Raw genomic sequence first — 23,434 nt, 5'->3', positions numbered from 1 at the left:
AATAACTTGAGAACCTCTCGACCCAGAATGTTGAAACTTCATAGGATGATTGTTCATGCAGAGTAAATGACCCTTATTGCTTTTGGGGTCACTCCGTTAAAGGTCAAGGTCACAGGGGCCTGAACATTGATAACCAGTTCCGATCAATAACTTGAGAACCACTTGACCCAGAATGTTGAAACTTCATAGGATGATTGAACATGCAGAGTAGATGACCCCTGTTGATTTTGGAATATAAACATAAATATGTGCATTTGCTATTTTCTGTTTAAATATCTTGTTTAATCATAAAGAAAATACATGTAATAAAACAATGTCCTTAAAATGATAAAAAAAGGCTATCCAACAGGCTGTGTAAAATATGTTTAAGGCGTTTGCAAGTTTCAAACATGGATCCAAAATATAGTAACTTGCCTTGTTAGGGACTTTTCTTCCATTGAGCAAAACAACTGTTTGATGAGCACATATCAGAATGAAATGAGGCAAAAAGGGAAGTAGGCAAAGTCCAAATCCTTATCTGTTACTATTTGTGATATACCCAATTTTTATTTTACAATATTTTTATTTTGAAACCATATCTTCTGTGCAGTAGTTCAATATGATATCAGATTTGAGTACAGTGGTTCTTGGTATAATGACCATCTAGGTACCGATATTTCTACAACAGAGTATTTTCTCAAATCAAATAGTGTCTCAAAAATTTTCCCCATTCATTTTATTGTATATTCTGCGGAAAGATCCTGTAAAATGTATTTCAACAATAATGACCATAATACAGGAACTAGGTCCATGTAATAAAATATTCTAGCATAAAACTGCTCTTCTGGTCATTGTTAGGGGTGCTTTCATGGGAGGGAAAGTAAACATGTGTTAACAGATTGTGCCCTCACACGCTGTTAAAACACCTTTTTACATATAAGCTTGTTCAGTGGCAAAACGTAAACATAGTACAGCCCCAAAATGGATAATTCAAAAGGAAATGAAGTCAACATGATAAAAGAGCACATTTCATAGAAATTTAATGATGTTGTTGGACAATATATTGATTTATTTAATAGTTTTAATGTTATAACATCTTCAGAATCCCTCTAGGTTCTTTGGTACCCTCACCCACCCCTCGGTATTTTGCAGATGTTATCACAAAAAAAAACATGTGCTATCCCTACATAATATTTCACTGTCAAAGGAACAACATACTTCTGAAAGATAAAAAGAACCTTAAAAGAAAAGAGCCACAATCTTTTAAAATGACCTCTTTTGCCTATTTCTAAATCAAGAAAAAGTAACTCTTTCACATTACATCAGCCATTTTCACGTTACATCAACTGTTGTTTAATGCTTTTTGTATGAACATATGACATGCATAACAATGAAGTAAATACAGTTGATTATTTGTACCATGCACACAATCATTTTGTTTTTTTTTTTTCACTAAAGTAAAACACACTTGATAAAAATAATACAAGATAATGAGCTCAGATCAAGTCTGGGAATTCACCATTTTATTTTTGACCGGTGATGACAGCAGGTGTGGGTATTTGTCTCAATGCTCTGTTCGATGCTCTGTCAGGTTCTACTATAATATTTTATTATGCAATGGAAAAAATATTTTTCACTGGTTAAACAAGTATGAGCGGAAACTGAAATACAGAAAAATAAAATCAAATAATCATTATAATATATCTAATTTCCCACAAAAAAAATTAAGATAACAAAAACATGTATTGATAATGTAGCAAGCACCTTGCATCTCCTGCCTTATAAAATGGTATGTCCCAAATATATCACAGTACACAAGTGTCACAAATACCTGAGGTAGATTGCAGTAGTTGCAAACAATATGAAAATAGAACAGTAACTTTCAACTATCTTAGAAATCTAAAATACAATGTATTTCCTATCTGTACACCCCCGATAATGATGACGGAAAACACCAGCTGAGCATCTGTACATACCTGCCTCTCTCTAGGGTACTCACTCTGATAGTATTTACTGCCATTACTTTCAGTGGTGTGTATAAATATATCATTCACAAAACACAGATTTCAGAAAAAATGTTTAAGGTACATCATGAATTTGTCCCAGTTGATTTAAAGCCTTACTTGGTTTCTAAGGTAAAGATCAATATGTTGTCAAAGTTGACACTGTACAGGTTTTCATATTGTATACTTGTTGGTATTGGTTTTGTTTTCACTATCACCCCTGAATAATACCACTCCTGAATTCAAAATATTTTTGAATAATGAACAGCATTATGTCCTTAAACATAAGAAACTTGTGTTTAGCGAACATTTACACCATCAATACGGTTGCTAACCATGAAATAGAAAAATAAACCTTTATAAAAACTACCTAATCTGCAGTAGATAGTAACAAAATAATTTTATGTTAACAGTATATAAAAACAGAAAGGTGTTTGCGACAGCTGTCATGGAAATAATGAGAAATGAGCAACTGTGGTTTGTTCTCTTGTTTAACAATATCAGATAAAAACATGTTGGATAAAATATCAATAATGGTTAAATAATCATTAAAAAGTACACCATACATACTGTTATTTCCACTAACGTACACATCTATGTTTACAATATAGTTTATGATACAATATATTTCATGCATATGCATTCGAAATCCACAATACAGACCAAAACTATCATTCAAAACTACCATCTGTACAGACATCCAATGTGCTCTTAATTCTGTAAAATAGTTAAACTTTGATATAACAGACTTACAATATGTCCATGCAAAACAAATTAATGACATTTTTTTCTCCAAGATTTGAAAGGTCTCACTGTATTATTAGTGTTAGGTTTTATTGTACAATTATTTGCTTTTATGAACAAAGAATCCTGCTTACACATAAAAGTTTATACATATATATACACACATGTACACAGAGATCCTGTGACTTGTTTAATATCAAGATCTGTAAAAACACAAACTGAAAAACAAATGTTACATTACAATTTTTTGGTAGGATATGCTGGTTAAGTGTAAAATTTCAATAACCTTCTGCCATTTATAGTTTGTGTGCCTTATATGTAAAACAGTGGAAAAAAATATGGTATTATTTCTTCGTTGCTACGAGTAGGTTCTTGATGTCAATATTACTATATACTATCGTCCTGTAATTGATAAAACTTTGACACATAGTTTGTGCCATTAATAATCACACATCAGTAAAGTTGCTTTTTCAAATATTCTCTTTTCTTAATATAAGAAAATGTATGAACAGATTTAGTTCTTTAGAACACAGCAAAATCCTGACAGAGTTTATATCCGATCACTTTACACTAAAACTTAAGTTGTTCATTTCTTTTTCTGAAGGCCATAAAATAGTATAAAACTTGCGACTGCTTCTGGAAAAAGCAAACGTCTTCCCATACTGCTTTGTTAAAAAATGGCAGAGTAAATGAATATGCAATATCTGGTCAAAGAGCAAAGATATCCAGAGAGGTAAAAACAGTACTGTTTGCACTACAAGTTGATTATGCGAAACTAGCCCTAAAACTGAACCTTCCTATAAAGTTTTGTTGAAATCTCACCAGTAGTCTCAGGAGTCTAAACAAACTTTTGTGACATAAGGACAGACAGACAGACAGACAAAGTCAATACACCTCACCATAGTATGGGGGGGATAATGAAATATAAAACAATAAAAATTAGATAACAACACAAATAAAAGAAATCATTTAAGAACTGTCAAATCAAGTAAGTCTATGTAGATGTTTAGTTTCAAAGCAAGTGTATTTTGCATTTTGTCATATGATATACACATTGCCTAGTAGACACGTTGCCAAGGCAACACCTCATCTAATTGTTCTTCTTCTGTCTCTCAAACACAAGGTACTCCTGAAATGAGAGAAAATGTAACTACACTTTAAAACCTTTCTCTCAGAAATGTTAACATAAATATCATAACAAAAGCATCTGAATCTGTAATAACAAACATAATAACCAATGTGCTTGCAATGTTTAATGAATTTGCATTTACCTATCCTATCTTACAGAAGAAACATTTATGAACAGAGGTAAGTCTGAACCTGTCCACAAAAACTACTCAGCTTTTATTAAAGTGTGTTCACTTGTCTTCTTCGTGGTCTTTTTGAGCCGCGCCATGAGAAAACCAACATAGCACGTTTGCCACCAGCATGGATCCAGACCAGCGCAGCATCCGAGCAGTCTGGTCAGGATCCATGCTGTTTGCTTTTAAAGCCTATTGCAATTAGAGAAACCATTAGCGAACAGCATGGATCCTGACCAGACTGCATGGATGCACAGGCTGGTCTGGATCCATGCTGGTCGCAAACGCACCATGTTGGTTTTCTCATGGTGCGGCTCATTTCATTACAACATTTACATTTAGTAAAACTGTTGCGCCTCTAATTTCTGTTGTAAAGTTAAGATTTTTCTACAAAACCAGTGAGTGCTTGGTAAAAACTAAATTCTAGCATAAAGGCAAAGCTCTAGACTTGTGTAACTTGACACATATGACAACTGTTCAGTGGATAATGATATGGGTGAAGCTTGCTACAGATTCCTGGAGGTTCCAGGTTCAATTCCAGAAATGCAAAGTTAAAAGATGAATTTGTGACTTTATAACTTCAGCTGGTATCAGCTCCTACAACAAGCTAACAGAGTATTCAACTCCCTGTAAGTCATGCAGAGCTTTAGAATGCTCAGAAAAATATCTTTGTTAATACCCAAAGTAGAGCTAGTTTGGCAAAAAACTTTATTTAAGAAAACAGTTGACATGATATTTAAGTATTGATGACCCCAGCTGCATCATTTTTCATTGGAAAAGACTATTTGTTTTAATTTCAAGCTCATTTTCAAATTTTAAAGTTCTGTTTACAACTCTTTTCTGCTATTTTTTGCATAATACTGGTTGTACTTGTGAGATAATTATCAGGGCATATACAAGCCTGTTCATAGCTAAATTTTGTCATCTAAATTATTAATTCTGACCATTATGAATGCTTATTCAGTCTGTAAACTTAGTTTGTTCATGCTGGATATTTTTATATTGCATTTAACAGTGGGGGAAGGGAGGGAGAGGACTAGTTTTGGCCAGAGTTACCGGTGCTCCTCTGACGTTAGTCTACACGAGCCTTATTAAAATACAGTCGTGGTAAAAGTCACTACAATTATATAATGTCACAGCAAGTTTCTTTGAAATGTAGTTAAAATACTGATTTAAGGGAAAGCCTATACATACCACAATGAAGAGAGAACCCATCAGTAGGGCCTTACAATCTACTGTCATATTTGCTGGGACTGAAAATAAATAATATTCATTTCTTTAGTTCTACATCTGTTCTACAAGGTTTACATTTTTGATTACAACAAAACAGGTTGATTGCAGCAAACATATATGATAAGTATTTTGAAAGAATGATTTTCATTAAATATTTTTTGCAAGTCATACTCAAAGGAATGACAAGGTAAAACATAAAAAGTAACATAAATTTTATAAATATCTAGCAAAAGAACCAAAGAAGAATCACAAAAAGATAGACAAACAGATGGATAGGTGGAAGGACAGATGGACAGATAGACAAACAGATGGACAGACAGATGGATAGGTGGAAGGACAGATGGACAAACAGATGGATAGGTGGAAGGACAGATGGACAGACAGACAAACAGATGGACAGACAGGCAAACAGATAGACAAATGGATAGATGGAAGGACAGATGGACAAAATTATTTCCACATCCAAAACCCAAATACACAAAGCCAGACCTGCAACTGATGCTCTTATGAAAGTAAATTATTTATCAAGGTAATCTTTAAAGAAAATACATAATTATAAGGCAAAAAGAAAACACAACACAAATAGCATAGGAACCTATGTCGCTTTTGTGGATGATGTACCAATACTAACTTGTTCATTGCAAATAACATAGATTCCTTACAGGAGCCTCACAGTGGCCAATGATATTCTACTGTCATCTAAGAGATCATTCACCTTACCGGGCGGGGATCCAACATGACACCAGCAGTCCTTTAAACTGCCTAATGTGCTCTCTAACTAGACTCTATCATCACACAAAAATAACATAATACTGATTAACCATTATTTTGAAATTATAACTACTCACAAGTCAAGCAGTACTGGTCAGCATCTGTGAAGGATTCTGCACAACATCCTCTCCACTGCTTAGCAATGTTCCCCACACGTGTTTGTAATGACGGGTCCGTTATCTACAACAATAATTCTCAAAATGATTTACAACTTTTACAGAAAGAAGTTTGTATAGTTTATGCTACTTTTTCTGAAGTCATTTCCTTTTGATGCAATTTGATTTCTTTCAAATCAAAGTTTACATGTAAACTTGATGAAGTTACATAAATAACACAGAACAAAGAGAATATTTATGTGTGTCAGTGTAAGATCGTAATATATTTCCCCGAGTGAACATTATTAAGCAATATTTTCGAGAGTGGCACAGCCATAAGTAAAAATACAAATTATGTTGTTCATGAGTGAAATATAGTTTGATTTTATATGTAAAACAAACAAATTTTCTTTTTATTTAATGATTTTCAACAATTTTAACAAAACTATACCCATTTTACCCGCAAAATGTGATTCAGTGTTTTTGTGTCGAAAAATTGTTAAACAGTTTTCTGAAGTTTTCAGATTTCTTTACATTTTATTACGGTTGAGCGTATATCTTTTATGTTCGTGCAGGTATTTATATACATCTATTCTTTCAAGTATATTTTGCAAAAAATTTCCTATTTATAATTCATAATTCATATTCTTTCGCATTCAAAAGAAGTTCTGTACATGTACTAGTGAAAAATAAAAATGATATTTTCACTGCTTTGAAACAGTGAAAAATAACAATGTTACTTCACTGATATAATTCAATATTTCACTGAAAAGCATTAAATAAAACACCATATTATCTATCACACAACATATCTGATGGCTGTTGTGAACACCTCAGACCATAATTCACCTATAAAGAGTCTTTAGAATAGGAAAGTAATATACCCTGGGTCACAGTCTAAACTTCAAAAGCAAACAAGTGAAAATGCAAATGTCATGTAATAAAACAATTATTGAACTCATGGCATTCCATAAGTTTATACTGTAATTAGATATAGTAGTTATACACCATGTACAGTGTCATCTTGGTGTGCTTCACCTTACTGGCTACTGATCAAATATATTTACTTTATTCCTACAATTAATTTCAGTACTGAGTAGCCAGTTTTGAACACACTACACCCAAACTGCTTTACCCTTAGCCTGCTAGCGGCGAGTGGTTTTGCCTTTGCGACCAGTGCAGATCAAGATCAGCCTGCACATCCGTGCAGGCTGATCATGGTCTGCACTGTTCGCTATTCAGTTAGTAAATTTTTAGTGAACACCCCTTCGAATAATAAATGGTATTGCCCAAACTGAATGATGGAACAGTCCATTTTAGAAATTAAGCAGGCTTAGGGTTAATCATAGAATAAGTTTCATATCAAAAACTGGCTATTGTTTAATATATATATATATATTATTTCATGAATTAATTTTATTTTTGTATAAAATGATTTCGAGGTAAAATACTTCAGTAAGTTCATCAGTGGCGAAAATATCAAGTTTAAGATTTTCAGTTTTTAAGATATATATGTATTTTATCTTTTTGCTTACAAAAAACACAATGTTTTATTTACTTTGATTGCATAATAATATCTATCTTTCCCTTGAAAGTAAACTGAATTCCGTCATCAGTTTAATCTACATAATGTTGACACAGTTACATGGGCGTAGGAGCGAGTTTAATTTGGGGGGGGGGGGGGGGGGGCCCAAACCTTTTTGACTGGCGGTGGTGGGGGGGGGGGGGGAGGTTAGGCGGCAAGGGATCCCCGGTGCATTATTCATGACAAAGCCTCAAACCCTTGTACAGCTGCGTCAAATGGGCCATAGGCCCCCTCAAGCCTCTATGTTTTAGCAATCATTGAGTTAGTCGTATGATACACATACGACTACGCACTGAACTGTCTTAATATGAATTGTTCTAGTTAAGTGTGCCATCTTTTTACATTCTTCTGTTGAAGCCCTGGACATACAATCAATTAGCGTTGAATTTGTCTAATTGTGATATAAAGTTGTGGAAATATCATTCTCTTAAATGGACAATGAAAAAAAACCATCATAACGTTTACATGTGTAAACAGGCTTAATAATTACATGGATTTTGCAGACGCTCAATCTGTAGTGGTTGCGCTCAATGATATATTATTTTTATAAAATGTAATCAAACAATCCTCGGCGTGGCGCATACAGATTTTAGTATCTACTCACACTACGGAAAGAGACAAGTCAGAATACAAGGAAAGGCCAAATGGAAATCAGAAATCAGGTTGAAAAGAATTATATATGATGCTAAGTAAATGTTATATAAGACTGCATGTTATATCTCTTTTCCAAAATATTGGGGGGGCCAAACTATAGTTTGGCCCCCCTCTCCTAGCTTTTGGGGGGGCCTGGCCCCCGCTGGCCCCCCCCCCCCCCCCTGCTCCTACGCCTATGAGTTAGAAGACGTTTATAATGTCGGCTTAATTATATGTATATACATTGAAATGACAATATGCAATAAATATAAATAAACTAAATTGTATAATTCTATATTACAAGGTGATTTTCTATATAAGGTCAATACTTCATTAGGTAAACACTCAGGTTTAAGTCATGTGAATTTAATCAGTCTTTATCTATACATGTTATTGATTAAGTTCACAGAACAGGTACCAGATCAATACAAGAATATTTTGCAAGTCTTCCCCATGCAGAAATAAGTCTTGGAGGCCAGGATATCCCAGGTAAATCCTGAGATATCCTGGGATATCCTATGTGGTATTTTAAGAGCTCAGCTTAAGACAGGAAAAGCCAGGACCAGAATAAAAGAAGACAGGATAAGGCAAGACAATCCAGGACTTATATTAATTGATTGAGGAACAGGCAGGACAAGCCAGGACTTCTTCAAATAAGATTCAATAAGCTGTAACAAATGTAAATCATAATTTTCTTTGTGCAGGAAATCCCAGGATATCCTGAGAAATCCTGCATCAAGAAAGGAACCAATGAAAATGAAGGCTTCTGACGCTGTTATACATGTGCCAAAAAAATATTCCCCCTTTTTCTGTTTATTTTTCTGTGATTATTGCAAATTCTGTTGGCTAAAGAATGGTCAAATTCACTCTTGTACTGTATATATTTATATCAATAACATTCTAGATATTCCCTTCAGTAACTATATTGTACTCAAGAAAATTGCTCATGAATACCAAAAATTTGAATGTAAACAGGAAGTGCTTTGTTCATGTTGTTGCTGGCACATGGAATGGAGCAAAATATTTTAACTGGAATCTCTAAAAATGCTTAAGTTTAAGAAGGATATCAGGTAAGAACATTAAACTTTTTAATTTTAAATGTAATTCAAACCTGTAATGTCACAGGACCAGAAAAAAATTATAGACTAAAATACCATCTTTATTCCCCTCAGTGTCTTAATTAAACTAAAAATTTACCTGGTCACAGGTATTTTTTGTTCAGGTATATGTGAAGGATAGATAATTATGCTTCTGTAACAAGAGTTAATCTAATACTTGTATATATTTTAGGTGATTGTTATATAAATAAATTTGAACCACTGACCTAATTACATGGGTGCCTAAATATAATGAGGGACAGGCTGAAGCTGGTCAGGCAAAGGCTAATTACATTGAGCAGTTGATGAAATGAAATGGAGAATGAAAAGAGGTGTTGAATTATGCTAATTTGAAAAAAAAAAACAAAAAAAAAAAAACAAAACAATACAACCTGTCAAATATGATCATATTTAAGTATAAAAATAACATTAAACATCTGACATTTTTTATTACATTAATTTTTGTTTATACAGTTGTCAGTGTTTGTGAGATACCTATTATATGAATTCCCCCAAAAAGGAAGAAAAGCTTACAACTTGTTTGTCTTTAGGGTCTCATTTCAGTCTAATAATAATCTTAAAGCTATAAAAAGTTAATTCTTTCCAAATGAGACACAATGATTGATTATTTCTAACAATTATTTTAAGGTAAGTCCTGCACCCAGGATAACCTTGGATGTCCTGGTCCCAGGATTCATTCTACTTGCCAAGAAATCCCAGGATATCCTGGCCCCAGGACACTACCATCCTGGCTTCCTGGGATTTCCTGGTCCTGGTACTCAATCTACATCCCAGGAAATTCCAGGATATCCTGGCCCCAGGACACTTTTTTCAATCTTGGCTTCCCAGGATATCCTGGGATTTTCTGGACCTCAAAATGTTATTTTCTACACCCTGGCATTTCCTGCTTATACAGGATTGTCCAGGAATGTGCAGGAATAAATCCTGTTCCAATTACCGGCGTGAAAAATCTTGAGATATCCCAGGATATCCCAGGAAAATGGCAGGAATTTCTCCTGAGATAACCTGAGATATCCCAGGATTTCCTGGCCTGTTTTTGCATGGGTCTTTAACCAATAAATTACAATACAACCTAACACCATCTACCTGAAGGTGTCAATCCCTTGATGATATATAGATCTCTTGTGTTATACTTGATGGAAAGAAAACAAATATGGATACCTCCATTACAAATGTGGGGTACAAATGTATTTTGTTATTTTACCTCCAGGCTGCCTAGAGTGCTTTAAAAAATTAAGTGAGAGCAGATATAAATAAACATGAATAGGTCAACCAATATAAGTCTTTATAAATATTTGATTGAACAATGATACCATGTTAATCTTATAAAGAAATTCTCAGATAACTTCGAAAGTATATAATAGTACTTTCTTGTATATGTCAAACAGTATAAAATTTAGTGACAGGCTAACTCCAGACATAAAAGATTTGAAATCACTGTTAGACCGTTATAATGTCAGAAGCTTTAACTAATTCTAGATATTACTTGAAGGGGATAAAAGTCAATTATAGGTCAAAATACACCTAACAAGAGCTGTTTCCATAGGATGACACATGCCCCCGATGGCACTTTGAATGAATAGTTATGGCCGATGTTAGAGTTTAGGACCTTTGACCTACGGACCTGGGTCTTGCGCGCGACACGTCGTCTTACTGTGGTACACATTCATGCCCAATAATTTAAAATCCATGCATGAATGACAAAGATATGGACTGGACACACCCATCAATGCACTATCATGAAATATGACCTTTAACGTATAAGTGTGACCTTGACCTTTGAGCTACGAACCTGGGTCTTGCGCGCGACACGTCGTCTTACTGTAGTACACATTCATGCCAAGTTATTTGAAAATCCATCCATGGATGACAAAGATATGGACCGGACACCAATGCACTATCATGAAAAATGACCTTTAACGTCTAAGTGTGACCTTAACCTTTGAGCTACGAACCTGGGTCTTGCGCGCGACACGTCGTCTTACTATAGTACACATTCATGCCAAGTTATTTGAAAATCCATCCATGGATGACAAAGATATGGACCGGACACGAATGCACTATCATGAAAAATGACCTTTAACGTCTAAGTGTGACCTTGACCTTTGAACTACGGACCTGGGTCTTGCGTGTGACATGTCATCTTACTGTGGTACACATTCATGCCAAGTTATTTGAAAATCCATCCATCAATGACAAAGATATGGAATGGACACAAAAATTGCGGACAGACTGACAGTTCAGAAACTATATGTCTCCCTTCTGGGGCATAAAAATTGGATGTAACATGCATGTTGTACTACAGAAAAGTGGTCTCAATTTTTCCCTATGGCCAGTAATGAAAAAGTTACAGTATAAGCTATTTATAGTAACAACAAAGGGAAGTAATTCTAAATTAAGGACCTGGTTCTTGCGCATGACACTCCGTCTCATGATGGTGAACAATTGTGCCATGTTACATCAAAATCCCTCCATGCATGAAGAAGAAATGCTCCGGACAAAGTCATTCTTTTATATGACCTTTGGCCTTTAAGTGTGACCTTGACCTTAGAGCTAGGGGTCTGGGTCTTGCACATGACACGTCGTCTCATTATGGTGAACATTTATGCCAAGTTATTTCAAAATTCCTTCATGGATGGCAGAGTTATGGACCGGACACGAAACAGACCCTGTTAACCTTTGACCTCTAAGTGTGACCTTGACCTTGGAGCTAGGGGTCTGGGTCTTGCGCATGTTAATAATAGTGAACTTTTATGCCAAGTTATTTCAAAATCCCTTCATGGATGGCAGAGTTATGGACCAGACACAAAACAAGACCCTGTTAACCTTTGACCTCTAAGAGTGACCTTGACCTTGGAGCTAGAGGTCTGGGTCTTGCGCATGACACATCATCTCATTATGGTGAACATTTATGCCAAGTAATTTCAAAATCCCTTCATGGATGGCAGAGTTATGGACCTGACACGAAGTGTGACGAACGGAAGGTTAGAACGGACTCCATTGGACAAAGGCGCCAGCTGAATGTACGGTAGCTTTAAGCTGACATGCGTTTTGTTTGGAACTCTTACGTTCCTTGTCCTGTTCTTGTCCATTTCACATCTACTGATGTCCGGTGAACCTGATTCGCTGCCTAACTACTACCTTATATACAATGAGTCAACGAGAGGTATTCCAGACACTGACAGCATGTTCAGCCGAAGATTACTGACAAGGAACGCATGGAAACTGACAAATAATGGATGTGAAACGGTGGTCAACAGGACCAAACCGCTGAGCACATACATCTGGGGAATAATTGGAAGTGCCTAGCTGTCCAGTAACTGGACGCCTAGCCTGCTTTCTTGCCTTCCGGTACCCGGACGTCTACCCTGTCCGCTAGAGGTAATGTCCAGAAACCAATTTATTTAAGAATGTTAAATACTGTATCATACTTAAGATAATAAGTTGCTTACCTACATCTGATAATATTTGTGTTAAAATGGTGCTGCTTACAAAGTTACTGTCGTTATTTAAAAGCATTCCAATGTCATTGTTGTTGTGCCGACACAAATTTTGATGAGAAAGTTTCAAAGATAATTATGAATACACAGAAAAATTGAGAAATATTAAATTTAAATATCCTCTTTTATCATGCCTTAAACATGATGACAAAATTAAGAATTTGTTTTTTAATCGGAATATCATTATACATCTTCCGCAAAATATCATTGTTTCATAGATCTACAACATTATTAGAAAACCGTGTAGTCCGTCATCAAATATTTGTTAAAGGTATACTAGACCCAAATTTCATATTTGAAAACATGAAAATAAATACTACCAGTAATATATGTAAACATAGAATAAACAGATTTATGTGTATTAACACTGATGAATTTGGTTGATAATAGTACACACTGTATACATGTACAGCTGAAAGCAGTATAAATGTGTACTATCATAAAAAACTGGAAGTTTTTTACATGATCAGCTGTTACTACATGACATTTGATTATGAATGTAGCTCAATATAGACAATTTATTTTTATATTTAGTGAAGTTGAATATATTTGATGAGGATTATCTGCATTTGAAGTAAATATCTTAATATAAAATATTTCAATGAAAGATGAGCAGAATACATCTTTAAGCTAATTGCTTGCATCAATATAGTATCAATATGTTTAAACCTTAACTTTACATAACATGTTCGATAATTTATCTTAACAGCTTAATACTTTTCATCATTATTAAATTTGTCACAATTCTGTTTTAACCTATTAATAAACAGTAATTAAAAACAGACTAACGAGTTTTAGGTTTACATTCAGCCTACAGTAGTACAAGTAAATAATGCTTTATTACGCAAACAATTTATAATAAATTACATTAATTTATTACATTATTCATCAACCAACTGCATGATTACCAAAGTCCTATAGAACCCTAAGCTGAGAGGATAAGCTAGGCGTCCGGTCACTGGATGGTTAGACACTTCTTTTATTATTAAAACACGGCTCTCCTGCTTCTCTCTCTCTCATTATCTTCCTGTGTGTCATAGGGGAGGACATTCTGGAATTTTGAGGACCTTAATCAACACATCATGGAGTGTCATGTTAAAGTGTGCCTGAGGTCCTGAGGTATCAATCAGCCCTGATCCAGGCATAGAACGACCAGCTAAATGCCAATCTGAACATCTTTGCATGTGCAATAAACAGAAGGAGAAGGTGACAGCGGAGATTGTGGTGACTTGCAGTGTACCAGTTTTGCCAGTCAAGTGACCAGTACAAAATCATTCTATTCGTGTGACGTTCGTTTACGTTATCCGGCAAGGTGTGACGGCTCCTTATAGGGTATGTTTTATGCATATGTATTAATGTCACACTAATTGTGTTAAACTAGCACAAAGAACAGGAGCTGTCCATAAGACAGCCAATGCTCGACTTTTCGAATTGTTGTCCCGGAAACAGGGATATTACCAGAAATGTTAAAATATCTATGGAGTTTCAATCCAATATCTGCATTTAATAGTTTTGGAGATAGTAACTTGCATGCAAAACTTTAACCAGAAGTTTTAAGTTCAAAAGGGGACATAATTTGGCCAAAATGCATATCAGAGTTATGGGACTTGATGCTATCACCTACTTTTATAACCCCTAAGACACATGTGAAGTTTCAATTCAATATCCTTTAAGTAATAGCTATATGTACTCGCACACAAAACTTTAACCAGGATTTTCTAGGTCCAAAAGGGGGCATAATTTGGCCAAAATGCATGTCAGAGTTATGGGACTTGATGCTATCACCTAATTTTATAACCCCGAAGACACATGTGAAGTTTCAATTCAATATCTGCATTTGTTTTGGAGATAGTAACTTGCATGTAAAACTTTAAACAGGATTTACTAATCCAAAAGGGGGCATAATTTGGCCAAAATACATGTCAGAGTTATTGGATTTGACCCAGTGAGGTTGGTAATTGACCTAAAAAAGAAAAAACAAGTGAATGAAGTATTGCCATGCAATACAAAGTCCCCTACTGGAAGGCACCTAATTTTCTCTACTGCAGTATAACATAATGAACTGATATCTGTCAATGATGTATAAACAATATTGTACTATATATACAATATGTTATAACAAAACACTTGGATTAAAATTTATATATATAAAAACCTACAGTTGTTTTCATATTGAATTTTTTTGGCTGATTATAAAAATGTTATCATGTAAATTATTTATAGTAACAACAAAGGGAAATTAATCTTTTTAAAAAAAAAAAAAAAAAAAAAAAAAAAAAAAATCTATATAATACAAGTCCACAAGAAACTCTTTACCAGGTAGAGATAGGTCAAAATACACCTAAAAATTGGATGTAACATGCATGCTGTACCACAGAAAAGTGGTCTCGATTTTTCTCTACCGCCAGTAATAAAAAAGTTACAATAAAATCTATTTATAGTAATAACAAAGGGACGTAATTCTAAAAACAAGGGTGCCTCATGGTGGTGAACATTTGGTCCAAGTTACATCAAAATCCCTCCATGCATGAAGAAGAAATGTCCCGTACAAAGTCATTCTTGAATTTGACCTTTGACCTCTAAATATGACCTTGACCTTAGACCTAGGGACCTGGTTCTTGCGCATGACATGTTGTCTCATCCAGGGGAATATTTGTGCCAACTGATATCTAAATCCTGCTTTGCATGACAAAATTATAGACCGGACAGGAAAAAATCCTCTTGACCTTTGATCTCAAAGTGTGACCTTGACATTTAAGCTAGGGTATTGGGTGTTGCGCATGACACGTCGTCTCATCATGGGAAACATTTATGCCAAGTAATATTGTAATCCCTTGATGGATGACAGAGTTCTGGATCGGACAGGGCAAAAACCTTATTGACCTTTGACCTCCAATTGTGACCTTGACCTTTGAGCTAAGGGTCTGGGCTTTGCGCATGACATGTTGTCTCATCATGGGGAACGTTTGTGCCAAGTAATATTAAAATCCCTTCATGGATGGCAGAGTTATGGACGGGACAGGAAAAAAAACTCTGTTGACCTTTGACCCCCAATTGTGACCTTGACCTTTGAGCTAGGGGTCTGGGATTTGCGCATGACACGTCGTCTCATCATGGGGAACACTTGTGCTAAGTGATATTAAAATTCCTTAATGAATGTCAGAGTTATGGACCGGACACGAAACAGACCCTTTTCATGCTATGTTAACATTTGACTGCTAAGTGTGACCTTGACCTTTGAGCTAGGGGTCTGAAAGTTGTGCATGACACATCGTCTTATTATGAGGTACATTTGTGCCAAGTAATATTAAAATCCCTTCATAGATGGGAAAGTTATGGACCGGACAGGAAAAAAGCCTTGTTGACCTTTGACCTCCAATTGTGACCTTGACCTTTAAGCTAGGGGTCCAGGTTTTGCGCATGACACGTCGTCTCCTCATGGGGAACATTTGTGCAAAGTAATATTAAAATCTCTTCATGGATGGGAGAGTTATGGACCGGACAGGAAAAAAGCCTTGTTGACCTTTGACCTCCAATTGTGACCTTGACCTTTGAGCTAGGGGTCCGGGATTTGCGCATGACACATCATCTCATCATGGGGAACATTTGTGCCAAGTATTACTAAAATCCCTTCAAGGATGGGAGAGTTGTGGACCGGACAGGAAAAAAGCCCTGTTGACCTTTGACCTCCAATTGTGACCTTGACCTTTGAGCTAGAGGTCCGGGTTTTGCGCATGACACGTCGTCTCATCATGGGGAACATTTGTGCCAAGTAATATTAAAATCCCTTCATGGATGGCAGAGTTATGGACCGGACACGAAATTGCGGACGGACGGACGGACGGACAGACGGAATGACGGAAAAGTGCATTCCTATAGTCCCCGAAACTGGTTTTCAACCAGTAGGGGACTAATAAGTTTCAAAGCTCTATGCCTTTAAATGATAGCCAAATGTACTTGCAAGATTCCAGACTATAAACATTTAGTTGAAGGAATACTGACATCATCAGGGCACCACTATGCCTGGAACAGACAGCTAGGTCCCTGACTATAGATACTTAGTTACGGAGAAATTGACATCGTCAGGGCAGCACTATGCCTGGCACAGACAGCTAGGTCCCTGACTATAGATACTCAGTTACGGAGAAATTGACATCGTCAGGGCAGCACTATGCCTGGCACAGACAGCTAGGTCCCTGACTATAGATACTCAGTTACGGAGAAATTGACATCGTCAGGGCAGCACTATGCCTGGCACAGACAGCTAGGTCCCTGACTATAGATACTCAGTTACAGAGAAATTGACATCGTCAGGGCAGCACTATGCCTGGCACAGACAGCTAGGTCCCTGACTATAGATACTCAGTTACAGAGAAATTGACATCGTCAGGGCAGCACTATGCCTGGCACAGACAGCTAGGTCCCTGACTATAGATACTCAGTTACAGAGAACTGACTATAGATACTCAGTTACAGAGAAATTGACATCGTCAGGGCAGCACTATGCCTGGCACAGACAGCTAGGTCCCTGACTATAGATACTCAGTTACGGAGAAAATGACATCGTCAGGGAAGCACTATGCCTGGCACAGACAGATAGGTCCCTGAGTATAGATACTCAGTTACAGAGAAATTGACATCTTCAGGGCAGCACTATGCCTGGCACAGACAGCTAGGTCCCTGACTATAGATACTCAGTTACAGAGAAATTGACATCGTCAGGGCTAAACAATGCTTGGAATAAGCAGCATGGTCCCTGACTATAAATATTTACTTACAGGGAAGTCGATATCATCTGGACAGCACACTGCCTGACATGGACAGCAAGGTCCCCATATTGTAAACAGGTGATTGTCAGCAGCATCAAATATTTGAAAGTGATGTTTCCATTTTGAATTTCTGAAACAAAGACACCTGATATCTGAAATAACCTTTAAAACAAGAGCTGTCACTATTAGTGACAAATGCCCCCAAACCGTGCCCAAGAATGCTACAGTTGTCTGCGCATGATAAATTAACTCATTTTTGGGAACATTTGTGCCAAGTAATTTTAAAATCCCTTGATAAATGGCAGAGTTATGGACGAGAGAAGAAATAGACCATGTTAACTTTTGACCTCTAAAGTGTGACCTTGACCTTGGAGCTAGGGGTCTTGGTCTTGCGCATGACACGTCATCTCATTAGAGGGAACATTTACGCCAAGTAATTTCAAAACCCTTGATGAATGGCAGTGTTATGGACCGGACAAGAATATAAGATTCTTTCACTGGTTGTAGGTGCAGATGGGAATTTCCGGTCTCGAGGGTAACTGTTTACGCGGTAAAAAGGCTCCTGCCGAGTTACCGCATAAAACAGTTACCCGAGAGCCGGATATTCCCATCTGCACCTACAGCCAGTGATAGAATCTTTTTCTTGCATACCATATTCAACAAATGATAGTAAAAAATAATTAACAAAACAAATGCAACAACTGTGTTACAGACAGCAACTACAACAACTCTGCTTCACACAGCAAATGCAACAACTTATGTTACAGACAGCCAATACAACAACTCTGCTACACACAGCAAATGCAACAACTTATGTTACAGACAACCAATGCAACAACTATGCTTCACACAGAAAATGCAACTTATGTGACAGACAGCCAATACAGCAACTCTTCTTCACACAACAAATGCAACAACTGTGTTACAGACAGTCAATACAGCAATTCTGCTTCACACAACAAATGCAATGACTGTATTACAGACAACCAATACAGCCACTCTGCTTCACAAAGCAAATGCAACAACTGTGTTACAGACAGTCAATACAGCAACTCCGCTACATACAACTAATGCAACAACTGCATTACAGACAGCTCATACAGCAACTCTCCTACACACAACAAAGCAAATTAAACAAGAGCTGTCACAGGGAACAGCGCGCTCGACTATACCGATGCTGGATAGTGAAATTGGGCACATCTGAGGAAGCTGAAGCTGTCACTGGAGTGTGTAATGACTCAAATGTGGATGAAGATATTGGACAATAGCTTAAGTCTCAAAACATTAAATCAGTATAAAAGGAACAAAATTCATGGAAAACTTCTGCAAAGGTAACGCACAATGTGTCATATCATGCGGCTATTTCAGAACAACTATTTTAAGTTTGAATCAAATCTATTTAGTAATACTGAAGATACAGCAAAAGTGCATCACAACTTGAACTGGAAATTCTATTAGTAAAAAAAGAGGGCATAACTCAGAACAGACTGGTGCCAGCATTATAAAACTTGTGTTATATGATGTGAGTGATGATGTGGAACAACCATTTTAAGTTTGATTAAATCCATTTAGTAACAACAGAGATATAGAAAGCATAAAAATTAAACTGAAAGTCTAAGTAAAAAGGGGATATAACTCATAAAATATTTGCACCAGAGTTACTGACCTTGTGTCATATGATGAGGATGAGGATCTGGAAAAACTAATTTTAGTTTTAATCAAATTTATTAAGTAATGCCAAAGATATAGTGAAAGTGCACCACATTTAACCTGAAATTCTAAGTAAAAGGGGGACATAATTCATGAAATATTGATGCAAGAGTTATGGCCCTTGTATCATATGATGTGGGTGATGATGTGGTACAACTATTTTAAGTTTGAATCAAATCCATTTGGTAATAACAGAGATAAAGTGAAAGTGCATCAAAACGTTAACCTGAAATTTTAAGCAAAAAAGGGGGATAATTAAAAAGATATTGTGCAAGAGTTATTGTCCTTATGTCATATGATGTGGATGATGATGTGGTACAACTGTTTAAAGTTTGAATCAAATCTGTTTGGTAATAAAATACAGGTGTCACAGTTATGGTCCTTCTGTCAAATGATGTAGGCGATGATGATGAACAATTATTTTAAGTTTGAATCAAATCCTTTCTGAAATAACAGAGATATAGTGAAAATGCATCAAAATTAACATAAAATTCTAAGTAAAAAGTGGGCATAATTCATGAAAAAGTGGTGCCAGAGTTATGGACCTTGTGTCATATGATGTGGGTGATGATGTGGAACAACTATTTTAAGTTTGAATCAAATCCATTCAGTAATAACCGAGATAAAGTGAAAGTGCACCAAAACGAGATAAAGTGAAAGTGCATTAAAACTTTAACCTGAAATTCTAAGTAAAAAGGGGGGATAATTCATGAAATATTGGTGCCAGAGTTATGACCTTTGTGCCATATGATGTGGGTGATGATGAGGAATAACTATTTTAAGTTTGAAGCAAATCCATCAAGTAATAACAAAGATAAAGAGAAAGTGCATCAAAACTTTAATCAAGGAGGGGACGTGGAGAGACGCCGACACCGGGTCGAGTAGGATAGCTCTCCATACTTTGTATAGTCAAGCTAAAAACTCTGTAACTCTGCTTCAGGTAAGCATTACTCTGCTACAGGTATGTAATACTCTGCTACAGAAAGGTAATACAAACTAAACATCTGTTGCTGGAAACATACCCAGTCTTTACTCTACCAATCATTTTTCCAACAGGTGACTCAATGTTGATAGTTATGCTACAGCATCCCTCACCACACCAGCAACATCCATTACTGCACTTGAATTCTCGAGAGAATTGCATCACTTCCTGTAGTATACACAAAAAAATTCATTTTAATCAAACAAAACAAGACTGGCTGCCTGCTCACAATAGCATAATACAATCACATTCTCACACTGGTTTGCACATTCATGTTTCATAATCATGGACCCATTGTTTGCTATTGCACTCATTTACCAAGTTTCTTTTTGACACTGTATTACCATGAAAGCAAGGAAAGGTTATAATTACTTATTAAGCACTCTCATGGCTTCCTACTACTATCTTTCTGCATAAATAGAGATGAAGCATACTGCCAAAACTCCCCTAACCAAGCTATCTAGAAGGTCCACATATATTCAGAGAATTAAAAAGATCCCAACATATATTTAGATAACTATCGAAGTGGGTAGCACTATCTAGGTCACAAATATTCAGACAGCTATCAAGGTCCACTTACATTCGGAGCACACTTGAAGGGATCCATTTAAATTAAGACTACTATTAAGAAGGTCCACACATATTCAAAAAAAATTGATAAGCTCGGTTAGTAATGCGTCAACATTAAATTGCCCCTATTGGATGTACACACGTATTGAGTGTACTAGATACTGACTAAAAGTTAGGGTTAGGTTTAGTAGTGTACGTTCAATGTGTGCCTAAACTCAATGCGGGAGATTTAATGCCGACCTTTGTAATGCATCAGTTACCTACCACTGAATTATTGTCTGTAACATGAAGCTGAAACCCTCGGATCTTTGGGAAACAGATGCGCTCAAATAAACTGGACTCTGTAGGAAAAATTACAGTATTAAAATTTAAATACCTGAAACAACAATTGTTGACATCATTTAAACTGGCCTCAGTTGTCTGACTTCTTGTATCTTTATTCATTATAATGATAAAAGTTCAGATAATGTACAGAAACATTCTAAATTAATGACAACCTCATACCAGACATGAGCCAAAGCCTCTTACTGACAAATGTGATGTCAAAAGTAAAATAGTTCCTTTATTAAAATGAAATAGTCATCAAATTTCAATATCAAAATATGTCATAACAGATCAGTTCCCTACATATAACCTACCTTCCTGTACAAAGAAGATTTGTTGGCCTTTGTTGTCTAAGACAGCATACCTATTTCTGGTTTCAAACCCTGTCAACACTGAAATACATAATCAATGTATCCTTTAACCATTTTGATCTCTTAAATTAAACACTAAAGTCTTCATGACTTAAAGCAAGTACGCAACAAACAAGAGCTGTCCGTAAGACAGCCAAAGCTGGACTATTCGAAATATTGTCCCAGAAGCATACATAGAAAATCAAAAACTGTTTAGAACGCTTTACTCCAAGTTATCTGCCTTAATCATAAATATTTATATTTTTTACACACTAAACGCATACCCAGTAGTCCTACGTGGATATAAGTAAAAACGTCAGAAAAGTTTTTATTGCCGCAGCAGCCCTGGTTAGATTCCCAACGCGGATTAATTTTTTCTTCTTCTTGATTTGGTATTTTAAGGTAGTTTAGAAAAAAACCTCATGTTCTTATGTTCATAATATGACAAAACTTTAATTTTTAAGAAAGATCACTTTTAGCCAAAATGTGGAGGTCTGAATGCCTTTAATAAACAGTAGGACACTGCTTTGTTCAGGGGTGGATATATATCACATGCCTACAAAATCTTAAGCAGCATGAATATATCAAATTTGTTATAAAGCACTTAAAGATAAAAAGCAATCACTTTGAAAAAGAACTGCATAAATAATGTATGTCACCTTTATCTTTTTGATATAGTACCCTTGTTGAAGTGCTAGTGTAGCAACCCGTCCCTAGATTTGCCACTATAATGCCACCCTTTTCAATGGTGGAGTATTTAGACAATTTTCCACCAAAATGCCACGTAAAATGCCACCAAAATGGTGAAAAAATGAAAAGGACAGTGGCAAACCTGTTTTCCACTAAATTCCACCTCTTTCCACTTGTGTACACCTTTAGGTGGCAATAAGTGGAGTATTTAGACAGTTTAAACACCATATGCCACCATTATGGTGGAAAATTTGTTTGCCACTTAATTCCACCAATAGCCACCTTCATGGTGGCAGTAAGTGGAGTATTTAGACAAATTACCACTAAAATGCCACCATTATGGTGTAAAAATATTTTCCACTAAACGCCACTTACTTCCACCAATTGCCACCTAACAGGTGGCAGTAAGCAGACAAAATTTCACCAAAACGCCACTATGGTGGCTGTCCTATTTTCCACTAAATGCCACCAAATAGCTGGCTATAGTAGGAAAATACGATCGGCTGCACCTGCTGAATCTGAAAAACTCAGTAGTAAGCAAAAGTCAAATTATATTAATATATTTTTTATTTTTATGAAAAATCAAAGACTCTTCACAAGAAATCACAAAAGATCTGAACACAGAATCAGGATGTTGTCAATGCAGTCTTATTTTTTCATATTCCATGATGGCTTAAGTAGATGGCGAATGACTCTCCAAATTTCACTCCTTTGGATGTAAGGCCATTTTTCCAGCACACAATCTGTAACAGCAAACCATACAATGTCATCTATTAATAGATATATTTTTCTAACATTCTGAATAATTTTGCAGAAAATTGTAAATTTCTTCTAGAAAATATATGAAATCCAAAGACTAAACTGTAACTCACTGACATAACAAAGAACTCTACAAACTTAATCTATGTCAAATACTGTGAAATCATTTAAATTCGCTGGCATGAAATTTCAAGCAAACGTAAAAAGGACGGTTTCGCGCGGGCTTTAATTCGCACATTTTCAATTTATAAATGAAAAATAAATTAAAAAATAATAACAGCGCGGTCTTAAATTCACGCATCGGTTCTAGCGCGAAAT

General features: G+C 35.9%; 1 protein-coding gene across 1 annotated transcript; it reads right to left on the bottom strand.

Annotated features, from left to right (window-relative positions):
* Nucleotides 1–409: 409 nt before the first annotated feature.
* LOC123563708 (phospholipid scramblase 1-like) lies at nt 410–22,595 on the bottom strand. Its single transcript, XM_053525229.1, has 8 exons — nt 22,583–22,595; nt 21,632–21,709; nt 21,258–21,334; nt 20,464–20,591; nt 17,741–17,861; nt 6,109–6,211; nt 5,222–5,280; nt 410–3,855 (listed from the first exon to the last, which is right to left on the bottom strand). The coding sequence occupies exons 1-8, from the start codon at nt 22,593–22,595 to the stop codon at nt 3,817–3,819; spliced, it is 618 nt and encodes a 205-aa protein (XP_053381204.1). The 3' UTR covers nt 410–3,816.
* Nucleotides 22,596–23,434: the final 839 nt, after the last annotated feature.

The sequence above is a fragment of the Mercenaria mercenaria genome, chromosome 2 (genome assembly GCF_021730395.1).
Source record: "Mercenaria mercenaria strain notata chromosome 2, MADL_Memer_1, whole genome shotgun sequence".
NCBI classification, from domain to species: domain Eukaryota; kingdom Metazoa; phylum Mollusca; class Bivalvia; order Venerida; family Veneridae; genus Mercenaria; species Mercenaria mercenaria.
The sequence above is the reverse complement of the archived record's forward strand: the minus strand, read 5'-3'. Positions and strand labels throughout refer to the sequence as shown.